Consider the following 22,914-nt stretch of genomic DNA (forward strand, 5'->3'; position numbering starts at 1 on the left):
GTCCAACCAGCTTCTGTCTCTCTCTTACCCCCCCCCCCCCCCTCCCCCCCACAGCAGTCCCGAGGCTCCAGTCTACTGGAGTGTGCGTTTTTGGGGGGCAGTTTTTTCGGCGAGTGTGTTTAAGGGGCCCGTCCTCTGCGTGGATTGGCTAATGCCTAGGAGCCCGGCCGGGCAAGATTGCATCCCTCTCCACGACACCAACCAATCCCAGTCCCTCCTTTGACCTGCTGGGGGCCGGCCGAACACAGACTCCGCCCCCATGGGATGATGCATGCAACTGGCGCCTGACCGGAGGGCGCACCTTAGCCCTCCGGCCCCCTCCCCCGGCGGCCATCTTTTTTCTGCCCGTGCAAGACGAGACACCCTGGGGGAGACAGCGTTTACAGTTGAACTTGTGACAGTTTATGAGTATGAGTAATGAATATATTGTTAATTATGACTAGCTGTACCAGAAAAATCACCAAAACACAACCAACCAAGCATTTATATTTACTATCTTAAAAAAAAAAAAAAAAAAAGGGGAGAAGCGGCGAGGGAGGGAGAGAGAGTGGCGGCGGCGGCAGCCGAACTGGGATTTTAACCGTGCACCCGTAGCGGGGGGGTCTCTAGTGGACCCCAGGGGCAGACGGCGCTGTGCTGGGTACCGGCATTTTGATGTGTATATGACGTAGGGATGCTTTCCTCTAGGTAAGCAGTCCAGCTGGCATGGGGGAGGGAGGTGGGTGGGAGGTGGGTGGGGGGGGGGGGGGGGGGGGTGTCAGACTAGAACGGAGTCAGCAGGAGAAACTAACCGAAATGAGACGAGCAAGCTTGATACCAACGACATGAAGCACCAAAGTGTAGAACTTTACGCTTTTTCTGTGTACTCATGTGTGTTTTCCCGTGTGCCGTTCGTCGCCGTTCTACCGAGGGGCGCTGACCTGGGGGTGGGGTTGGGAGGGCCGGGTGGCGGGGTGTGAGATGGACGTGTGTTTTATTGTGTTTTTAGCGTCCCCGTTGCGTTCCTCTTTAAAAAACTAGCGTCTGCCTGAACTACTTTTTAAGCAAGCTTTCTGTTCCTTTCCGTTCTTCAGTTTTTTTCCACACGGGGATTTTTATCGTGCAAGTGTCGGAGCCTCCCGGTGCGCCGCGCTGTGGGCGGGGGCGTGCATGTGCTGCGGCACGAGGAGAGCCTGCGGCGGGTGGGGCGTCTGCGATTTGCATGTTTGACCGCGACCTCTCCTTCACTCTCCCTCGCCCCCCCCCTCACCCCTCCCCATAATCCCCCTAATCCCCAAACTCCTTGCCTCCTCCTCACCCTAACCCCAAGCCCCTTGCCCCCATCTCCTCCTCCCCCCCCAAACCTTTCCTCTTACCTCCCCCCAACCCCCACGGCTGTCCCCCTCCTCTGCTTCTGGCTCTCAAGGGAACTGACGTCCTGTTCTGTTATCACTGTGTATATGCAGTGTCTTCTGTATAGATAAATGTAGAGAAAAGTGTAATATATGTACATGCATCCAAGAGACTCTTGTCCTGTGCGTCGGCTGTGGGATTTAGCCGATGGTTCCCTGCAATGTCCCCCATCCCCCCCCCCCCCCCCATTGTTTTTTTCGGATGGACCCCGGCAGCGTTAAACAAAAGTAAACAAAACAAACAGCCGCAACTGTTTGTAACACGTGGTCGATTCGGGAGCTTTCTGATGTGCTCCAACGCTCTCTTCCTCGGCAAACCGGACTTGAGAGGCCGGCAATTTACGATTGATTTAAAGTACTTGGGAATACTTTCCCAGACTTAACTTCACCGAGTCCCTTACGGACGTCTGCACTTAGGCTGCACAAACATAAACGCACACACATATATACAGACAAACGCACACACACACACACACGCACAAGTTGCCACATTTTGTCCCATGGCCACTTCACTGTGTTCGGAGAATGTGATCATTTGACTTTTAAAGGGAAAACCGGTGTACTCTCGTGCTGTTTAACCAGCTGAGTGGAAACCTCTGTCATTGCTTCCCCAGCCCCCCTCCCCCTTCCCCTCCTCAAAAATATATTGTATTTTGTGAGTCGTTCACAAAAGGCACACACACACACACACACGTGCATACCTGTCTGTACCAAACGCACGTGGGGAGGGGGAACTGTTACATATCCACACCAGAGCTCGGTGGTGTGTGCGCGACAGCGAGGTCGTTCTGTGCTAATCCAACGTGTCCGTCCCTCCGTCCGTAGTGAGTCTCGACCAGCCCCCCTCCCATAGGTCCTCTGATGTCCCGCGACCCTGTTGCTCTCGTAGTGCTTCGTTGGTCTGTAGCTCCTCTTGTCGTTTTCACTCGTTGCTGGATTGTCGTTTTCTCTGTTCCGTTTCTCTGTCTTTTGTTTTCGTCGTCGTCGTCGCCGTTGAACTCGTCTCTTTTGCAGTTTTTTGTAATATAACGCTCTGCCAAGCTAGAGTTCTGCACTCTCCCTCAGACCGATACACACACACACACACCTACACACAAAATCCCGCACCTACACACACACACACACACACACACACACTTGCACTTAAGCACCCGCACAATATAAAAGGGAGTTTGGATCGAGGTTAACAATTATGATCAGAGATGAATTAAGGCTCAGTTAAATGTTTCTGTTGTCGACCCCGGGAGTTTTTTCAGAATTCTGCCTGCTCAGTAGAGAGAGAGGGAGAGTGCGAGAACGAGGAAGAAAGAGGGAGAGGGAGAGAGAGAGAGAGGGGTGCTGGTTTCAAAACCCGGCACCACCAGACCGGGAGACCTAGTTATATGCATGTTTCAGTTAAGCATTTCCGCCATGTTCCTGCCTTATTAAAAAGGACAGGGGATGGTGTTTCTAATATATAACGATATTTGCATCTTTGAAACGAGAGCCGCCTCCATCCAGAATGTTGAAATAATAGGTGACATGAAAAATAAAAAAATAAAATACGTTTAAAAAATCTATCTATCAACTAAAGGATTGAGGAGCCGTAGCTTGGTTTGAGGCCCTTGATGTTAGTATTTTTTCCCTGCGTTGTAATGATATACTATTGGGCTGCGCTTCCGTCCCCAGCCGCTTCCATGTGGATGCTGGTGTTTTTTTGCATGATCATGTTGTACACTGAAATACAACCATGAATTGACAACTATCAAGTGTTTGTCTGAGTGTTAGTTGGTCTTCATCATAGCTTTGTTATTCTTCAAAAACTTGGATCTTGAAAGTATTTAATAAAAATACTATTTCAGCACTGGGCTGTTCTCTCGTTTTGTGGTTTATTCTCTTCTTTGTCTTTGGTTGTTGTTTTTTGGGGGTTCTGACCAAGATGACGAATTCTGGCGAGGGGCAAATGTTAAAAAGTGTATGATTAATGGGAATGCAAATAATTATTTATTGTTGTATTATTTCCCAGTTGAAATGTTAATACCTAGACGTTTACAATTACCTGCACAATTATTCCTCAAGCAAGTGGAAAAATGGTGCCCCCCCCCCCCCCCCGGTCAATAATAATCGATAATCAACTACATTGATACATTTGCATAATTCCTCTACTCTAGTATATAAAAACGGAGCCCTTATAAAAGGTCCTGCGACTCTGTTCATTGAACTTTATCTGATCCTGGATCTGTGTTGCCTCGCGCCTCTGGCGGTGCAGTGCGCCCCGTTTCAGCTGCATCAGCCTGCAGCACAGTTGAATAATGCTTTATCCTTATTTAAGGCTCCGTTGTGGTCTCATTTAGAAGATTATTTTAAGGTTGTGTGTCTGTGTGTGTGTCACAGAAGTAGGTCAGATCCCCTGGTTATTTTTGCTCCGTGATTAATGAGACCGCCTCAGTAAAACATGCACCCACTCACACACGCACACACCAATAGATTTCGAAAAGACATTAGACTGAAGGAACTTTCTGATGTCACATTTGATCCCTTTCTGTGTGTAACGTCTTGCATCTTGCAATGAGCCGGACGTGATTATCAGAGTGGAACCTTCATCTTCATCATCTTCTGCTGTCCCTTCCTCTGTGCTGATGAGCACTGTCAGCACATTCCAAGAGGTTGTTCTCACCCAAGTCCCACCAAGCTGACCCAAGAGAGCCATTGAGATGCCCTGGAACTGAGCTCTTCTACTGCCTTCACACATCCAGGAGCTCAGCCTGGGTTCCCTTCACCCTCCCTGGCCTGGTACCAGGTGTGTGTGTGTGTGTGTGTGTGTGTGTGTGTGTGTGTGTGTGTGTGTCCGAGCACACAACCTTCATTGCTGAAGGCCATGGGAAAAAATTGGGGGAATGCAGAATGCTGGCAAGACACGAAAACGAATGGAAATGCTATTCACAACGTTTGACGTCCCAAGCTTGTAGATAATATACCTACTTAGGCTTACTCAATGTAACGAATTATTAAAGTGGTATGACTAAGTGTTTTTTACATTAAAAAAAAATGCATCCTCATTGGAAAATCTTTGAGCTAATTAGCTGATGTAGGTCGTACAGAAACAACGCAGAGGCTGGAAGGGACGGACAGAAACTTAAGAGTTGAGGGCAGGAATGAACCGACCTTATGAAATCAGACTGTCGTTATAACGTATTTTCGTCGTTTGGCCTCACGCTGTGATAGGCCTACTGCAGAGTAGGTTTTCGTTTTAAGTTAAATGCAGCTCTCTGTGTAATTCACTTGCTTTCTTTGTGCCTTTATAGAGCACTGATGCCATTACACTGGTGTCGAACACATTGTTCACAATGAACAATTGTTAATCACGTTAAACAGCGGTTTACATATCCCAGGAAAGAGCTGCACATGTGGGAATTGTAAGGCGGTTCAGACAAAAGCCTTGATTTAACGGGCTCTTGGGCGACTAAGCAGATTTATGTTTCATTTTCTCGCGAAAACAATATGCTTTGTATGCATATTTTTTTCAAAACCCGCATATTGCCATTGTGGGACATTTTGTCCAATGCACTGCGGACCTTCATTTATTGCAGTAGCCTACTCTAATAATTATCGGAGAGACAAAATGTTAGACTTGGTTTGGGTGGCTGGTTGATTACCATGTGGAGATCATAATATTCACGTTGGACTCCGCTAGTATAAACTCAACTCGCTGCGACTGCAACATTGAAATCGGTCGAAGCCTAATCGTGACTGCAACATTGAAATCGGTCGAAGCCTAATCGTGATGACACAGGGTTAACTTCGGTTCTCATTTAATACGATTTGAAAACCAATTTGAATAGTTATCAGCTGGGAGACGCTGAATACAAGGCAGCACACGTGTGGAGGGAATCGCTGACATCAAAGAAACAGCCAGACAGCATCCATCGAGCTTTGCATTTCACCATAATTTAATAATGATTCGGCACGTCACAACGCGGTACAATGAATGAATGCAATACAGATCCAGAAGGCATACTTCACAGCACTTTATAACAACAGACATATTTACAGCAGGAGCTTAACTTCTTAAAACACAAATTGGTCTCAAAGAGGATGAGCGAATGGCTTAGTTTATGTACAAGATTATAAAAAAACAGGCATTAGACCTAGAGGTCGGACTGACGGAGGCTACAAGATGCTGAACAACGCGATGATACACAATTTTCTTGGGGCACACATGTCCATCCGAATAACCAAAGTATAAAAAAAATGAACAATTAGAGCCATATTTCCCACGCTACGACCCTGTAAAAATAGAATATTTCCGCCATCTACTGGTGAGATCACGCACCTGTCCAGAGAACAGAAATGACAACAGAACAGACACCGATTCACTTTAACAGTTCTATTCAAGGCAAGAATGGATGCATAACACTCATTGTCTACACTACTAACCAGATGATCTACTTACCTACCTACCTATCTACCTGTCTACCTATCTATCTATGCACCTTATACTACTCTACCTAAAACCCATGTATCTAAGGACAAAAAAACCCAAACCTAATCCCATGGCCTTCAATGGCTGCTGAAGACAGCTAATAGCCTTGGTATGCGAAAATCGCTGAAGACCAAGTGAAGAGGAGCGATGGGAGCGAACACTGAGGAGCGAACACTGGCACAAAAATGTTTTATATTAGGACAGCCTGAGAAGGAAAACAACTGTTAAATATTCTATTTTTACTGGTTTTCCCGGTGTGGCTTACTCACCACCCACAACCTTTTCACTCGAGCGCCTTATGAGGGAGGCAAAGACTTTTGGACTCTGTGTAATCTAAGATACATCCGCGATATACAATGAATGTTAGCTTGTTCTATTTCAATTTGTTTTTTAAGGCTAAATGCAAACCTACAGTTGTCCGTACTGTAAGTGTTATTTATTTGCTGTTCTGTTTTGGAAAATCCCTCTTAAAATATATTATTGTATTTGATCAATTCATTGGCGATGCAGATAAAGCATGCTGACATTTTATATCTCAGTCAAGCTTGAATCAGTGATTATTGTACTTTTTTTTTAAAGCCCTTTTAGTGCACTGACCCATGATGCATTCATTTTCCACTAGTCTCCTCACATCCCAACTTAAAGCTAATGGAGACTGATGAAGATGAATTTAGAACTCACTGTCCCTCCTCCTGTTGCTCTGCTGTTCTCCTCTACCGATTTGTACTGTTACCTCTTTTATCTTAAGTCTTCTCTATCTCCCTACCCCTCTCTCTCTCTCTCTCTCTCTCTCTCTCTCTCTCTCTCTCTCTCTCTGTCCAACTCTCTCTCTCCCTCTCCCCCTCTCTCTCTCTCTCTCTCTCTCTCTGTCCAACTCTCTCTCTCCCTCTCCCCCTCTCTCTCTCCCCCTCTCTCTCTCTCTCTCTCTCTCTCTCTCTCTCCCTCTCTCCACCTCTCAGAGCTGGTTGTCCGTGCGTGGTTCGGCATGGAGGCGTGGGTGCGCGCTGCTCTTAGCGTTGCCACGGCGATCGGGGTACTGCGAGTGGGCATGCATGTGTTTGGGCTTGTCGGCCTCGCTCTCTGTGGCCACGCCTCCTTCGTCGGCGGCGTGGTGCTGTCGGCGGGGGTGCTTGGGCAGGCCCAGGCCGTGCGGGTGCCTCAAGAGTTTCGAGTCGTCCTCCCCGTGGATGATGTCATCGTGAGAGTGGGCGTGGGCGCGCGCGGCGGGCGCCACAGTCGCCGTCGCGTCGGAGCGGCCTTCTGGCGCGCTCGCCGTGCTGGCCGTGACCACGCCCGACCGGCGGGCGGCCGGGTGGGCGTTGACCACCTCCTCCACCCAGCCCCGGAACCGGTTGACGCGGGTGTAGAGCGCCGGCGACGAGGCGCCCCCGCCGCAGCCGTAACCGCCGGCGACCAGTCCGGTGAGCACCCAGCGGCCGCCCCCGTCCTGGCACACCAGCCCGCCGCCGGTGCCGCCGGGGCAACCGTCGCCGTGGAGACGGCTGGTGTCCGGGGGGCTGCCCGCGCACAGGGTGCCGTGGCTGGAGAAGCTGTCGCCGTAGTGCTTCTTGCATTGCCATGGCGACATGAGGGGCACCCAGGACGCGACCACGGAGTCTGGGGAGGGAGGACGGACGTTTCAGCGGGTGACCGATGGCGACCGGGGCTCTCTCTGTGTGCGTGGGCTGCTCGGACAAGACTAGACAATGGGTCAGACTAACCTTCACCATCCCAGCCGGTCGTAACCGTGGTGATGCAAGACGCCGGCGGCGACGGGATGGCTCTGTCCGGGGTGGGCAGGCACGCTGCATTCGTGTTGGGGTCAAAGGTCAGACAGTGGCCTTTGCTGCTGGGCAGCCTCACCAGCGCCAGGTCGTGACCCCCGCTCTGACCCTTGTACTTCCTGTGGATGACCACGCGCTCCGGGGACAGGGTCTGCAGCGACGCACCAACGCGGACGACATACGTGGACGGGTTACTGCCGTACCTGAGGAGAGAGGAGAGAGGAGAGAGGAGAGGGGAGAGGAGAGAGGAGAGGGGAGAGGAGAGGAGAGAGGAGAGAGGGGAGAGGAGAGAGGAGAGAGGGGAGGAGAGAGGAGACGAGTGAAGAGAGAGGAGAGGAGAGAGGAGAGAGAGGAGAGGACTCAGAGGAGAGAGGAGAGGGGAGAGGAGAGAGGAGAGGGGAGGGGAGGAGAGGAGAGGAGAGAGGACGTGGAGACACGTTCAGGCATAACGATGATTGAACACCAGAGGAGACGAGGGAAGGAGAAGACAAGAGGAGGAATGAGAGAAGAAGGGAAGAAAGGAGAGGAGAAGAGAAAATCCGGTACCAAAGACAAGATAAGACAAGAAAGGTGAAGAGAGAAGCGAGGAGATGAAAAGAGAAGGGAAGACACGACCGGAAAGCAGATGAGAGGAGAAGGGAAACAAGGGAATTGGGGGAGCTACCTCGTGAAGCAGTATGCGGAGGTGAGAGCCCAGCAGGGGTTGATCAGGGTCCCGCTGCAGAGAGGACCTCCATCCCTGCCCTGGGCCTGAAGCCACACGGACACCTGCCAGGGCCAGGAACTCCTGGGTGGGGGAGAAGAGCAACATGGCATAGCATATTCTATCAAACTGAGCATTAATACGATGCAAGAATCTATGGGCGGCAGTAGCTCAGGAGGTGAGTTGGAGTGGGTTGGCTGGTCACCGCAAGGTTGCTAGTTCAATCCCCGGAGTGTCGAGGTGTCCCAGAGCAAGGCATCCAACCCTAACTGCTCCCTATAAGCTGGCTGTCGCCTTGCATGGCTGAAGCCGCCGTCGGTGTGTGAATTGGTGAAAGTTATTGCAAAGTGCTTTGGAAGTAGCCTGGTCCTACCATACTCTCGAACTTCATTTCATTTGCACAGAGAGTCTGGACCCACTCAATTGACAAACGTTAACTCACTTTAAGGCGGGTGTCTGTTGAAGTTTAAAACTATTGGATCTGCCCAGTGCCACTCTGGATCTGCCATAACCAATCGCTAACGTTTGGCCAGGAATCACGTTGCGCGCAGGCTGTAAACAAACCAAACACCGTGCGTGAAGATGTCCGTCAACGAGAGCTGACTTTAAACGTCATTGTTATCAGCCACTCGCTCTGATCGCTGATTGGACGCACAAAATTTGGACGGAGAAAACCCAGGAATATACTGCAAACCCAGACGTAGTATTAAAAGGGAAATGAAAATCGAGCCGAAGTACTTAGGCGTGCGGAGCCAGGCTACTTTGGGAGGCCACTGATTACAAAAAAGCGCTGTCATATAAATGCAGTCCATTTAGTCCAAGAAATAAAATGACATTAAACAAATCAAACTCTTCGCCTCACCCAAGGGGCACGTCCTCTTCTCCCTTCGTCTTGCCTCGAGTCTCTGTGAGCTTCCTAAGCCCGCAGGACACATCCTGGGGCCTGGCCTTCTCCGTCGCCGTCGACGACGTCGCCGGTGACAGAGAGGTGGGGGGCGGGCTCATGTCGCAGGCCACGCCCGCGTCCTCCCGCCTCCTGCAGCTCTGCGGGCCCTGGCCAAGCGAGGGACACTCGCCCAGGAACTCCTCCTTCCCCGTGCACCGCACCCTGTCCAGGTGGATGGGCCCCTTCCCCTGGCCGAAGCCCCCCAGCGCCACGGCCCCACCGCTGGGGGAGGGAGGGGGAAGGAGGGGGATGAGGGAGAGGAGAGAGGGAGGAGAGGAGAGAGGACCGGGAGGAGGGAGAGAGGAGAGGAGGGACGGTGAAAGAGAGGAGAGAAGGTGACAGAGGAGATAGGGAGGAGAGAAGGTGACAGAGGAGAGAGGGAGGAGAGAAGGTGACAGAGGAGAGAGGGAGGAGAGAAGGTGACAGAGGAGAGAGGGAGGAGAGAAGGTGACAGAGGAGAGAGGGAGGTAATGGAGAAAGGAGAAAGGAGAGCCAGGAACGGGGTATGAGAGAGCAGAGAGGGTGAGCAAAGAGAAAATGTGCAAAAATGTGAATATTAAGCGTCGTCGTGACTTCATTCTTCTCTTACTTACACCCACGCACGCAGAAAACAAACCCCCACACACATGCAAAAACAAACACGCACACGCACGCACGCACACACACACACCTGTGCCCCAGCTGCCTGCACACCACCGCAGCGTTGAGGTCGTTCCAGCCGGAGTCGCAGATACTGCCCCAGTCGCCATGGAGATACACCTCCACCCGCCCCTGCGTCCGCCCGCTGCCTCCCACCAGGCGCACCAGGGGACCTGGAGAGAGAGCAGCCAGACATGGAGAAAAGGCTCCTCCACTTGTGGATGTGAGTGTGTGGTTCAAGAGCCCACTGAGAGAGGTGATAAGTAACAGAAGTACTCTGTCTCTCCAAACACTCTCATTCCTGTTCTCAACAGATTCCTTCACAGAAGCATTCGAAATATTAACGCCTCTCGGTTGTCTTTGTTGAAACGCCTGACTGTCAACATGTCGAGTTTGAAATCCGCAGACCGATGCCGGTTCACACGAGAGACGTGCGATGCGTAGACTAAAATGTGTAAGATGGGCGTCATGCTGACTACTTTACTTTGTATGAAATTGTGGCAGGGGGCCACTAGGTGTCGCACAAGTATCAACGACTAAAGGTCGCATGACCAAGTGCTTCTTGTCATTCCTAAATGTATAGACAGCTCGCGCCACGCACGTACTGTGAATGTGTGAACAGCTTGGCGATGCTGCTATGCCAACATACTACACATCTGCCTCCTCAATCCTCCAACTGTCGTCCCAAAGTGCTAGTCTTGTCTCAGTTGTCGATTATCATTCGATTCATTTATTGAATCTATTTATAACTATATCTATATTGAGTTGAAATTGGTCCCAATTGTGCTGTGGTGCGATTTCATCAGGTATGACAAAGCAGATTCTGCACGCTGTACATTGCTCCGGAGGTGTTTGTTGCTCCCAAGGTGTTTATTTTCGACAATAGTGGGATGATTTCATCATGCCTCATGAGTTCGGAGCTAAAAATATAATCGATTCGATCGATTGAAAACATATGGTTGTTGTTACTCCTCATGGACATGATGCTTCCGTCGGATTAGTTTTGCTTTTACCACAGTTCTGTTGAATACTTGGTACTGATTGGTCAATGACGTTCCAAGGTTATGCATTATTTCTCAGTGATAGTACTCTCCCTTTTAACTTTTACAAATCAACTATCAACCAGATGTTTCCCTGACAATTAAAATAACAATGTGCGCAAAGAGCCACAGAAGGATCTTCTTATTTCAGATGATAATGTCCATAAAAAACTAGTAAAGTTATGGTTAAAGTAACTAATATTTAATTGTTGGAAATCTTGAAGATCGCAATGAATCTTTAAGATTCGTTAGAACAGATAGTGTCTGTAAGGTCACTATCTATCACCAAATGAGGTAACCCAATGGGGATTGAGCCTATGGCTCACAGATCAAATTATGAATGAAAGGAACTGGGTGGTTCACTGTTTCGTTCTATGGGAAACATAACGACTTATCGCCAAAGAGAGCAAAACATAAATCTTGAGATTAACACTTTGACTGTGATTCAAAAGGAATTAACCACCCATTATTGGGAAATCATGTGCTACCATGTTTTTCTCCTTGCATAACATGTTACCTGTTGAGGGTGCAATCACCGGCACCTCATTGGTCTCCTGGCTGGCCCCGCCCCTGCAGCGCACGCCCACGTCCTCGCCGTGGGAACAGTCGGTCCGCCCCCAGATACCCCGGTGACAGTCCAGCAGGGAGGCCTCCGAGCCGTCACAGCTGACGTCGTCCAATAGAATGAGGCCCGCGCCCTCGCCAAACGCTCCGTCCTCCACGACCTCTGCGTGACCCCTGCGAGGGAGGAAGATGAGGAGGAGGAGGAAGAAAAGGATGAGTTAGGCTGGCACTATGCAGTAGCACTATGACGCTTGCATTGGAAGCTGCTCTCGGTTTGTCTATATACACTTTCTGCCCCTATCAAATAAACCATGGATAAATGAATGAACGTCGGAAACGGCTAATAATCCTCGGAGTCTGACGTGTCTCCGAGACATTATGTCACAGTCAGGCAAAAGGTGCGTGCGTGGAGTAATTATGTCAAAGATATGAACTTCTACAGCGTTTACCATTGAAATCCAGCGCAGGGTCAACGAATGCCCTAACCCTAACCCTTGCACACGAACATAACATCATTCCACCACCACAGCCCCCACCAGAGCTGTGTGTGTTACCTGTATCCCAGCTCCCGGCAGACCACCTGGGCGTGCCGCTCAGACCATTGGTCGTCACACACCGTCCCCCAGTCCCCGTTGTGGAAGACCTCCACACGGCCCTCCCACGGGCTGTCTCCCCCCACCAGACGCACCACGCCGTCTGGAGCACACACACCCACGCACGCATACATTGAGATGCTCTCCTGTAAGGTGTGTGTGTGTGTGTTCTGGCTGGGCGATTGCGTGTGTGTGTCTGTCTATGTGTGTGAACGTGTGTGTGAACGTGTGTATGATGATGTGTGTGTGTTTATGAACTTGTGTGTGTGTGTGTGTGTGTCTGTGTGTGTGTGTATAAGGGTCTGTGTGTGGGTGTATAAGGGTGTGTGACACACCCTTATACACCCACACACAGACCCTTATACACAAACACGGTGTGTGTGTGTGTGTGTTTGTGAACATGTGTGTCTATGTATACGTGTGTGTGTGTGTGTGTGTGTGTGTGAGACCATGTGTGTGTGTATAAGTGTGTGTGTGTGTGTATGTGAGACCATGTGTGTGTGTATATGTGTGTGTGTGTGTGTGTGTGTGTGTGTGTGACGTACCTGAATAGGGACTGCAGGAGACACCGGCGTCTTCCATGTGGTCACAGTTGTGTTGCTCCCAGTCACCATGGCGACACTGGCCCAGGAAGAGCTCGTTCCCGGTGCACTTCACCGCGTCCAGCATGATGGGGCCGGAGCCCTGGCCATAGTGGGCCCACGACCAGGCCTTCGCCACGCCCCTGGAGCACACACACACACACACACACACACACACACACACACACAACATTCACACACAGACACACACACACACACACACATAACATGCATACATAAACAAACACACATACCATACACACACAAGCACGCATACCATTAACACACGCACACACATACGATTCACACACAAACACACACACACACATAACATGTACACACATACACACACATACCATACACACACACACATACAAATCAAACAAAAATACACACACATACAAATCACACACACACATACCGTGCACAAACACACACACATACCATACACACACACACACACATAAAATAAATGAACACCCATTAGGTGCGATAAGAATATAACTTAATGATTTTTCGAACAGGAAATTGTTAGCTATTTCTGTAACAGTAAATTGTGTTATTTTTTTCCGCACCAATTTCTGGTTAGTGTATTTGCGCAATGCATGTGTTTCCTGCAAGTTAATGTCTCTGTGTGTTTTATTCCAGACAACCTGATGCAAAGAAAATGGTACATGGCTGCAGCCTGCAGATGAAAAAGGACAAAAAGTGAAGCCTGTGGCAGTGTAAATCTTTTGCTTGGTTAATCATTGACATTAGAATATTTAGTTTAGATTAACAAAACGCGCCAGTTCAACTGCTGAAAGGAAGCTGGGATCCTCAGTAGGATTACGTTCCAGAGAAAAGGACTGCAATCGACGTCCTAGGGCTTCATAATTATCTCCCTTAATCCACTGAAAAACATGCTTTGAGTTCCTCAACATGAACCGCTGTGACTTGATTACTTTCCCCTTGGGATTTATAAAATCTAAAATAATACGAAAATATTTCCCCAATATTTCCCTGGTAACAGTTTCTACGGCTTGTGCTTGTGTTTGATCATTCCCCACGAACACAAACAGCCCATTATGCAGCGACTCCGAAAGAGTAGCTGAGTTTGCTCAGGGAACGGCCTACCTGCTGTAGGTGTCAGAGAACATTAAAGTGCTGCTCGGATCTGAATTATTCACAAAGGTTCCTCTCATTCTGTCGTTCAACAAACACAGATGGTGCACTGGAGTCCCAGAGCGAACATAGAGATGAATTATGATGTTAAGCAGTGACAACCAACGTTGGAATATATCAGCAACACGTTACCGCTCCATAAATCCCTGACACGTAAACAGTTCAATCGGGAATATGATTAAAGGCAGAGGGTTACTGTAAGAAATGTTATTACAATGAAGTTGTTTGTCTTTAATGAGACGAAGCAATCATTCGGGGCCTACCTGCTCCTGAAATCAAATTTGAACCAAAATCATAGGAGTTAGCATTGAAGTGACATTCAAGCATTGATTCGTTGCATTCATCACAAACAAGTTGAGCAAGCTTTTGGCATAACAGCTCCAACAGAGTTTTGAGCAAAGCAGGACCGTACCCGAATCCCAGCTGTCGGCACACCACCTCTGCGTCGCTGTCGTCCCATTGGTCATCGCAGACGGAGCCCCACCTGCCTTTGTGGAACACCTCCACGCGACCCTCAAACTCCTCCTCGCCACCCACCAATCGCAGCGGAGGACCGCTGCCTGGGTCACCGGGGGAGAGCGTGCACACGTCAGCAGGGACAAAACTGTAGACATGCGGAAAATATTGGCGGCTGCGCTGTTATTTTTATTGCACACTCTTCTACATTCTCTCTCTATCTTTCTCTCTGTCTGTCTCCCTCTCTCGCTCTTTTTCAATTCCATTCAATCCAATTCCAAAGAGTCTCATTGGCATAGAAAGTAAACTTGTCCAATGCCCGCAGCAGTTGAATGACTGAGGCAGAGGTCGGGAGGGAATCAAACTATTTCTCTAGAACTAACTTCTGGGTCACAGAATGGGTCTTTATTCATCTCCATAGTCTTTACCTCTCTCTCTCTCTCTCTCTCTTTTTCTTTTACCACCTCATCTTCTTTTGTATTTTATTCTACTCTATTCCTTCCCTTTTGCTTCATTTAGTTTGATTCTTCCTGTCATTTTTTCCTTGATTATTTTATTAATTAATTCATACTTTCTTTCTTTTACTAAACAATTATTCATTCATTTCTTTCCCTCTTCTTTTTTAGTCTTTACCTCTCTCCCACCCTCTCTCTCTCTCTCTCCTTTCCCCTCTCTCTCTCCCTCCCTCTCCCTCTCTCTCCCTCTCCCTCTCTCTCTCTCTCCCTCTCTCTATCTCTCTCTCTCTGTCTCTCTCTCCCTCTCTTTCTCTCTCTCCCTCCCTCCCTCTCTCTCTCTCTCTCCCTCTCTCTCTCTCTCCCCCCTCTCTCTCTCTCTCTGTCTCTCTCTCTCCCTCTCTCTCCCTCTCTCTCCCTCCCTCCCTCTCTCTCTCTCTCTCTCTCTCTCTCTCTTTCTCTATCTGTCTCTGTCTCTGTCTCTCTCTCTCCCTCTCTCGCTCTCTCTCTCTCTCTCTCTCTCTCTCTCTCTCTCTCTCTCTCCCTCGCTCTCTCTCTCTGTGTCACTGTGTCTGGTTCTCGGCGGTGTTGAGGCAGGTGTTCACTCAGGTGCTGCAGCTGAGCAGTGACCCTCCCTAAAAGTCACACTGACCTTCTGGCGGCGCACACGCCAGTCCCGCCTCGTTTCCATGACTACAGTCGCCGGTGACGAACGTCCTGCCCCGGCAGTTGCTGAGGCTGCCCTCGTCGCCACGGCAACCCATGCGCTCATAGTGAAATAGGCCAGAGCCCGTGCCGAACTGAGAGTGTTGCAGCGCGGTGCCTATCTCTCTGTGGGAGAGGAAAACATATTTATATTGTTTAATTATGTTGACTTACTGGCTTACACCTTAACCATGTCACTTTTATACTGCAGCGATTAACTCCATACTAACATATCTTAACAGTTAGTATGTCCTCAGGAATACAACAAGGCCATCCACGAGGTCCTGGGAGTTTTTCACTATCAATTATCTTATTGTGGTTCACTTTTTGGACGTCTGAAAACGACATTGCTATCACTGTAGCTCCAACTCAAGCCACTAGAGGCTGCTAACGGGAAAAGGTGCATAGAGCAGGTTTTAATCTAATACGTTTTCATAAAGTAAAAGGATGATGCTTGTTCTTGTATTGTTCCCACCCCAGGCCAAGCTGTCTGCAGATCACACTGGCGTCTCTGTCCGTCCAGTGGGAGTCGCACACCGCCCCCCACTGGCCGTTCAGGTACACTTCCACACGGCCGCTGTCAGAGGACGAGCTGCCCACCAGCCGAGCAGCGCCTGTCAACAGCATTAGACATCATTTAACCATTGGATAATAATAAATGAATAATAATAATAATAACTAATAAAAATCAAGAATTATCATATATCGTTAGTTTGAACAAAAGTTATAAAAAATCGAGGAGAAACTATGAGACCATAATCAATAGGAGGACGGGGAAAACGGAACAGATGAACAGATGCAGCTGGGCTTAACTTGAACAGATGGGTTTAAACGATGAGATTTAATTTGAAGAGAGTCTGATTGACGATCGTGTGGATTAATCAACGAGTTTTTTTTTTGCTGCTGCGTTACCCAACTAGCTGCTCTCCGTACCGTATCTTTAACCAACAAACTGCTTTGTCATGACTGATTGTGTGTACTTGAGGCCTCTTGTGCGTACCCTGGTGGCAGTCGCAGTAGGCCCATCCGATGGCCCCGGAGTTCTGCCTGAAAAAGCACCAGGGGTTGGACTCGCGGTCGGGGTTCCTGCAGTAGCTGTGGTCGCCCAGCCCTCTGCCCGGGTACTGCAGGACGTAGTCGGGGAACTCCGTCCACTTCAGACAGGGGGCGCCAGAGTCCGTCTGGGCCACAGTGCCGTTGTAGTAGCCGAGCTCCGTGAAGCCCTCTGAGCACGACAGAGGGGCTGGAGGGAGAAATAGAGATTGTGTTATAGAGAGAGAGAGAGAGAGAGAGAGAGAGAGAGAGAGAGAGAGAGAGATTGTGTTTTAGATTGAGAGGGAGAGAGTGAAAGAGAGACAGAGTATGAGAGAGAAAGAGACAAAGAGAGGGAGAGAGACACATAGCCAAAGAGAAAGAGAGAGAAAAACGAAGAGACACACAGACAGAAATTTGGATAAAAGACTGTACTAAACGGCTAAATGTAAATATAAACGTAGAGTGACAGTAAGGCACTGAGAAACAGAGAGAGAGAGAGAGAGAGAGAGATCATCACTTTACATCCTTCACGTGGATTTTTGCTGTTTTATTATTCATGTGTTTTTTCTCCTGTGTCGGTGGTATCAAGGTTCTTCATGTTTCATGCATTATTGTACGCATCTCCCATTTTGCGTTGAAACTACAAATGCGTATAGTCTCTTAGCAGAGGCTCAGCACATTGAAACAGAACAGAGATAGAGAGCTTTGAAAGAGAGGGGAGAGAGCATCAGAGAGACAGACAGGCAGAGGGAGAGAGAGAGGGAGAGAGAGAATAATTGGATTTAGGTGGAAGGGGCAAGGTGGAGGGCGATGGACACTGAGATGTGTTTTGCCGCGAACTGGAGGAGAATGAAAGGAAGGCCAGCAGAGAAACTTCTGGAGGAAGATGAAGGAATAGAGAGCAGTGGGCGAGAGGTTTTAAAGTGCTCTTATGTAAATCACATTATCCTCCACGTCTCCTTTCCGGCTGAACCCGATGGCTCACACACACACACACACAAACCCACACGCACACACAAACATGCACGCACAAGCACATACACACACGCACACACAGCCCTATCTCTCGTACCCATCCACTGGCAGTACATCTAACCGCTCTCACTCATTCAGTGTCAGGCTCCTTATCTTACTCATTCATCCTCACACCCCCTCCCTCAATCACTCATCTGCACCTTCCCTCACTCACTCGTTCATCTGCACGTATCCTCTCTCACAAATTGATCTGCAAGTTGCTTCTCTCAAATGCATATGCATCTTCCCTATCTCACTCATTCATCTGCATCTTCCTTCTCTCACTCAATCATTGTCACGCTCCCTGTTTCACTCATTCATCGCCAGACTCCCTGTCTGTCCCTGAGACTAACACAGTATTGGTGAAGGACTATTATAATTGACCTGAATCATAATATAATTAGAAATATAAATTGTATTTGTATGGTGCTCAAGAATGACCTGGACTGCTTAGCGAACATAACCTACTGCTTATCCTCCAGCATTATTCTACTAGGACCAAACTGAGACACACAGGCGCATTCAGGCATTCACGCACACACACACGCACACACGCACGCACGCACGCACGCACGCACGCACACACACTCACACGCACGCACACACGCACGCACGCACGCACGCACGCACACACGCACACACACACACACACACACACACACACACACACACTTCAAGGGGTCTTTTGGGGCCAAATTGCCATTCCAGAATGATTAATGGTAGAGGGCTTCATTAACCAAGAAGTCTTATCTGTCTCTCACACACACACACAGCCTGGATGCTTCAGAGCATTCATGTATGCAGTGTGAACACACACGCGCACACACACACACACACACACACACAGACACACACACACCCACACATACACAAAAACACAAACCACACAAACACACAAGTGTGCGCAAATACGCCCAAACACAACATGCTGAGAAGCACCTTTCTGAACAAGAAAAAGTCCCCATCTGGTCAGGTGGGGGTACATTTGGGCCAAATGTATCACAAGTGTAAAAAAACAAAACTCTAGTGCAGCCATGAGAACCTGCAAAGGCTCATTTGTTTTGCAGATGCTCTAATGCATTAAAATATTACGCGGTAAGAGGCGTCAGCAGAATTTAAACAGCACTGAGAGAGGAAGGAAGGTGAGAATGATGTTTCATATCCCAGGGCCAACGTGACTAATTACTTTGGAGGTGTATCCTCCAAAATGAGTTTTTTTTAAATGTATCCTCTCAAATGTTTCCTTAGCGTATCTGCGCTGGAAGGGCTTAGTATTTTCCATTGTACATCAGTCCTACAGTCAAATCGTGAATTGGCTATAGGAGCAGAAGTGTTTCACGTGCCCTTTGAGGGTTCAATCTGTCTGGATAGTGTTCATAGACCAGCCAAAGTGAATGTAACCCAGGGTGAAAGTCTGAAAGGTTGATTTGAGTGACACAGACCCCCAGCATCTCTGAGCCATCAGGAGTCTCCAGTCTGCCGGTGGGAGGGGGGTCCACAGCCCAGCCTGAGCTCCCAGTCGCCTGGTCCCCCCTGGAGTGTCCCTGACCTTCTGTATTGACCTACATTTCAGAACCCCACCTGAGTTTGAAGGTGTGAACGAGAAACACGCTAATGCGTGATCTTGTTAAAGCTGCTGTCAGGTAAGATTTCAGAGTTGTAAAGAGAGAGAGAGAGAAAGAGAGAGAGAGAGAGAGAGAGAGAGAGGGAGAGAGGGAACAGAAGAGAGCCTGCTCCCTCTCTGCTCCCTCCCTCCTTACCTTTCTCTGCCATGTGTGCATGTGATTGAACAGCATGAGAATGACAGGCAAGACGGATTCCCTGAACCAATCAGGAGTGAGATACCCTGGTTGATCAGAAAGGAGTAGGGAGCGGTCTAAACCTACATTGTCTCATACAAAGGCCGGCGCAATCAACTCTAAACAGATATTCTCACAATATTTCTGTAAAAAGTTAATAGCTTTGGGTGCGGTTTGGCAGTTCCAACAATTTTTTAAAAGTTTGTTCCATAATACAAGTTCTCTAATCTCACCTACAGCACTTTTAAAGGAACCTGCAGGAAAGTAATTTTCTCCGGCCCACCTCAGAGACCCAATCTCATCATGAAGACCACACACAGGGATGAGTCATATCCGCCGCGCTGGGATGGCCCACGTATTGACAACGGAGTGGAAGGGAAGCCTACGCTTCTGGCAAACAGCAGCTACAGATACTCTCTGAGATGATGGATCGCAGGCTACTAAACGCCCAGGTGATCACGCAGTCCCTCAGCAAAAAAACAAAGAAACAAAGATTGATCGGTTAGAATTGATGAGAGAGCCAGCAAAATCCACAACTTCCGTGCTGGGTCGTCTGATGTCTGATACGCACCGACTATAGGGTGAGGTTCTGGGTGCGTTTGGTAACAGGATGGGGGGGTACGGTTAAGCCCCGGACCAGGGAATGATTGAGCAGCAGAGGGCGCACAAAGCACTGCTCTGAGATGGGCAGAACGGTCCATCTGGGAAATTAAACGTGCAATTTTAAAATCGTATCCAGTTGGCGTTGGATCAAATGAATTATAAGGCAGCCGTGAATCAAGGCACCAGGCTGCGTCAAACACTACGGCGCGGAAGGATATTGCAGATATTGTGGAAATATGCAAGGCGTATGGTGTGTGTCTTTGGGACCAGATTGATTTGGGTTGAACCGGTACCAATACCGGTGTGGGATATGATAATGCTGAAAGGATCACATACCATGATACAAATATCATAGAATCCCAATAAAGGTCTAAAAGGTCAGACATTAAAGAAAAGGGAGTTTAGTAGCTACTGGTAACAGCCAATACAACAAGACTCACCACTATAAATGCATCAGTATGGCATAGTGGTTCGATATAATGCAAATCCTTTTAGGGTTTATTTTCAAGGTTGTGTGTATTATATGTTTTTTAAATTCAGTACTGATTCAATTATCCAACATTGTGTTGGTGGGATTTTTCCTTCTCATCTTCGTGTGAGCGTCCCTGATCAGACCCTTCTCTATCCTTTGTTGCCAAGGAAACACAAGTATGACTCGTAATCAAAATAACAAACATTAACGAGGTCATAAGCAAATGTCTGCCTGTCGGTTTTGACTCATTTTCCGTGTGCAGAGAGGGGCGGGAGAAATCTGCATGCTCCCCCACCTGCGTCACATTAAGACGTTATAAGGTCTTTCTTGGGAACCATTTGGCCTTCCATAGGTGCCAGGATCATACGGCTTCGTAACATGCAGCGGTCAAATCAAATTGGCACCCAAGGCCCCCGCTCACACACATGGCTTCCGTCGCTACACACTGAGACCTCCTCCTCATTTCCAAGACAACTGTACCCTCCTCCCATTACCATGGGAACCGCTATTCTCCCCCCCGCTCCCATAATCCATTTCCCAGCAACAATAAGCATTGGACACGGTTCACACTCAGGGGCCTGCCGTTTGGGGGGTTGGTGTTGAGTGTGTGTGTGTGTGTGTGTGTGTGTGTGTGTGTGTGTGTGTGTGTGTGTGTGTGTGTGTGTGTGTGTGTGTGTGTGTGTGTGTGTGTGTGTGTGTGTGTGTGTGTGTGTGTGTGTGTGTGTGTGTGGCTGCTCGACTGTGCATGCAGGTCTACCCAGACGTTGTGTGAACAGAAGGGCGAGTGAATACATCAGGAAACAATGCAATTGAATAAAACGCCCGGAATATTGCTCTTTCGTTCATTGTAGTGTGGAGTCAATTAAATTTAATTTGAGAGAGCAGAGGAAAATATTTGTATGATATGTGTGTTTGTATACAAGGTGTATTATAATATTTATATCATTCTATCTTTGCTTTGACTGAAAATGCCATGTGCTGTCAAGCCGACGCAGTCGTGGTTGATCTATGACAACAGGCCAGCCGTCACCTGGGAGGGAGACACATTGATTTGGAGGTCACAGTCGGTGGAATAAAGGCTGTGTGTGCACAGTTCCTGCAGCCACAGCAGAGCTTTGTGAGTTATAGCACACGTGTCACCCTGCCCGTCCATGCGGCGGTGGCTATAAAGACAGGACATTTTCTTTTGGTTTGGTTTCTCAAGGCTTTGAGAAAAAAAAAAAAAGATGTCAGATTGGGCTCCTCCCCCATCAATGTGAAAGCTGAGCCCTACCCCCCATCATGGCTGCTCCTCTTTGGGATGGAGGGAACAGACGGAGAGAGGAGGAAGAGGAGAGAAACAAAGAGGAAAAGGGGTGGGAAACGATGTGGGGAAAAGGGAGGAAGCGAAAGAGAGAGGGAGAGATAGAGGGAGAGACAGAGAGAGAGAGAGAAAGAGAGAGAAAGTCAGAGAGGGAGAGAAAAGGAGCGAGAGAGAGAGAGAGAGAGAGAGGCAGAGAGAGATAGTCCGAGAGAGACAGAAAGGGAGAGAAAGATGAATGGGTGCAAGGTATATTACAGCAATAGGAGACGAGCAGGAGACCGTAAAACGGGTAATGAGAAGGCGAGAGTCTGGTGTCGGAGTAGACGGCTAGCAGAATATAGGTTATGAAAAAAGAGAGGGGGATAATAAAGAACCCCAAAGAAAACAACAGTGATAAATACTTATTTTTACCTGAGCTCTGGACCTCATTTAGGTAGCTGTCCTCTGCCACCACCTTGAGAAGGGAGAGAGATAGGGAGGGGGTAGGGGCAAAGGGTTAGATAATAGCTGCTTTTGACAGATATGACAGTAGATTGATCCTGATGTTAATATTGGCTCAGTTCCTTTTAATTCGAATACCGCAGACCCAAGAAAAACGTGGTTACTCCAATAATACCTTCAGTACGAGAGTACGAAAGACTCTAGCCATCTTACATAGTAGCCAGTTTCAGCCCATTTTGCAAAAAAACAACGACCTGGACTGTTTTATGAATAAAACAGCTAAGCTAGCAAAGAAAATATAGTATATGTAATATAAGATTGCATGTGACAGTTAAGATGTGCTGCTTCAGAAATAAGGTTTGATGGATACATGGTGAGACAGCAGACCAAAAAACCTAATGATAAACACACAACAACCCAACAATATGCCTTTTACTGCTTTCTACCGCAGTTCTTATAAGGCTGAGAACTGCACCAGTGCTTGCTTACTACACACATGCACACAGACACACAGACACACACACATACACACACACACACACACACACACACACACACACACACACATACACAGAAACAAACAGAAACACACACACACTCACACACACACACACACACACACACACATTCGGTGATGGATTTATTTTGTGCATTAGTGTTCGGAGTGCTTAAATGTGCATGTGTTTACGAGTGTGAGCGCTGGTGTGGGTGTGTGTAAGATCCTAAAATGGTCTTGCACACACACAGACACACACGCACGCACACAC

General features: G+C 48.4%; 1 protein-coding gene and 1 pseudogene across 2 annotated transcripts in view; one reads left to right on the forward strand and one right to left on the reverse strand.

The window, feature by feature from the left end:
* LOC307090292 (calcium/calmodulin-dependent protein kinase type II subunit gamma-like) overlaps positions 1-705 on the forward strand; it is a 28,653-nt pseudogene extending 27,948 nt beyond the window's left edge. The window contains exon 23 of the transcript XR_013812832.1: positions 55-705. The product of XR_013812832.1 is annotated as a calcium/calmodulin-dependent protein kinase type II subunit gamma-like (transcript). The remainder of the gene's footprint in view (positions 1-54) is intronic.
* Positions 706-6,808: 6,103 nt separating this feature from the next.
* The window catches only part of LOC307090291 (neurotrypsin-like), a gene marked incomplete at both ends in the record, with an annotated part of 19,608 nt that continues 3,502 nt past the window's right edge, over positions 6,809-22,914 (reverse strand). The window contains 13 exons of the mRNA XM_079756870.1: positions 6,809-7,470; positions 7,575-7,840; positions 8,302-8,424; positions 9,203-9,508; positions 9,957-10,098; positions 11,483-11,703; positions 12,084-12,225; positions 12,668-12,846; positions 14,280-14,423; positions 15,424-15,606; positions 15,956-16,094; positions 16,481-16,723; positions 22,118-22,160. Coding sequence (XP_079612996.1) covers positions 6,809-7,470; positions 7,575-7,840; positions 8,302-8,424; positions 9,203-9,508; positions 9,957-10,098; positions 11,483-11,703; positions 12,084-12,225; positions 12,668-12,846; positions 14,280-14,423; positions 15,424-15,606; positions 15,956-16,094; positions 16,481-16,723; positions 22,118-22,160 — 2,793 coding nt within the window. The remainder of the gene's footprint in view (positions 7,471-7,574; positions 7,841-8,301; positions 8,425-9,202; positions 9,509-9,956; positions 10,099-11,482; positions 11,704-12,083; positions 12,226-12,667; positions 12,847-14,279; positions 14,424-15,423; positions 15,607-15,955; positions 16,095-16,480; positions 16,724-22,117; positions 22,161-22,914) is intronic.

This window comes from Pollachius pollachius, assembly GCF_949987615.1.
Source record: "Pollachius pollachius genome assembly, chromosome: 19".
In the NCBI taxonomy this organism is placed as follows: Eukaryota; Metazoa; Chordata; class Actinopteri; order Gadiformes; family Gadidae; genus Pollachius; species Pollachius pollachius.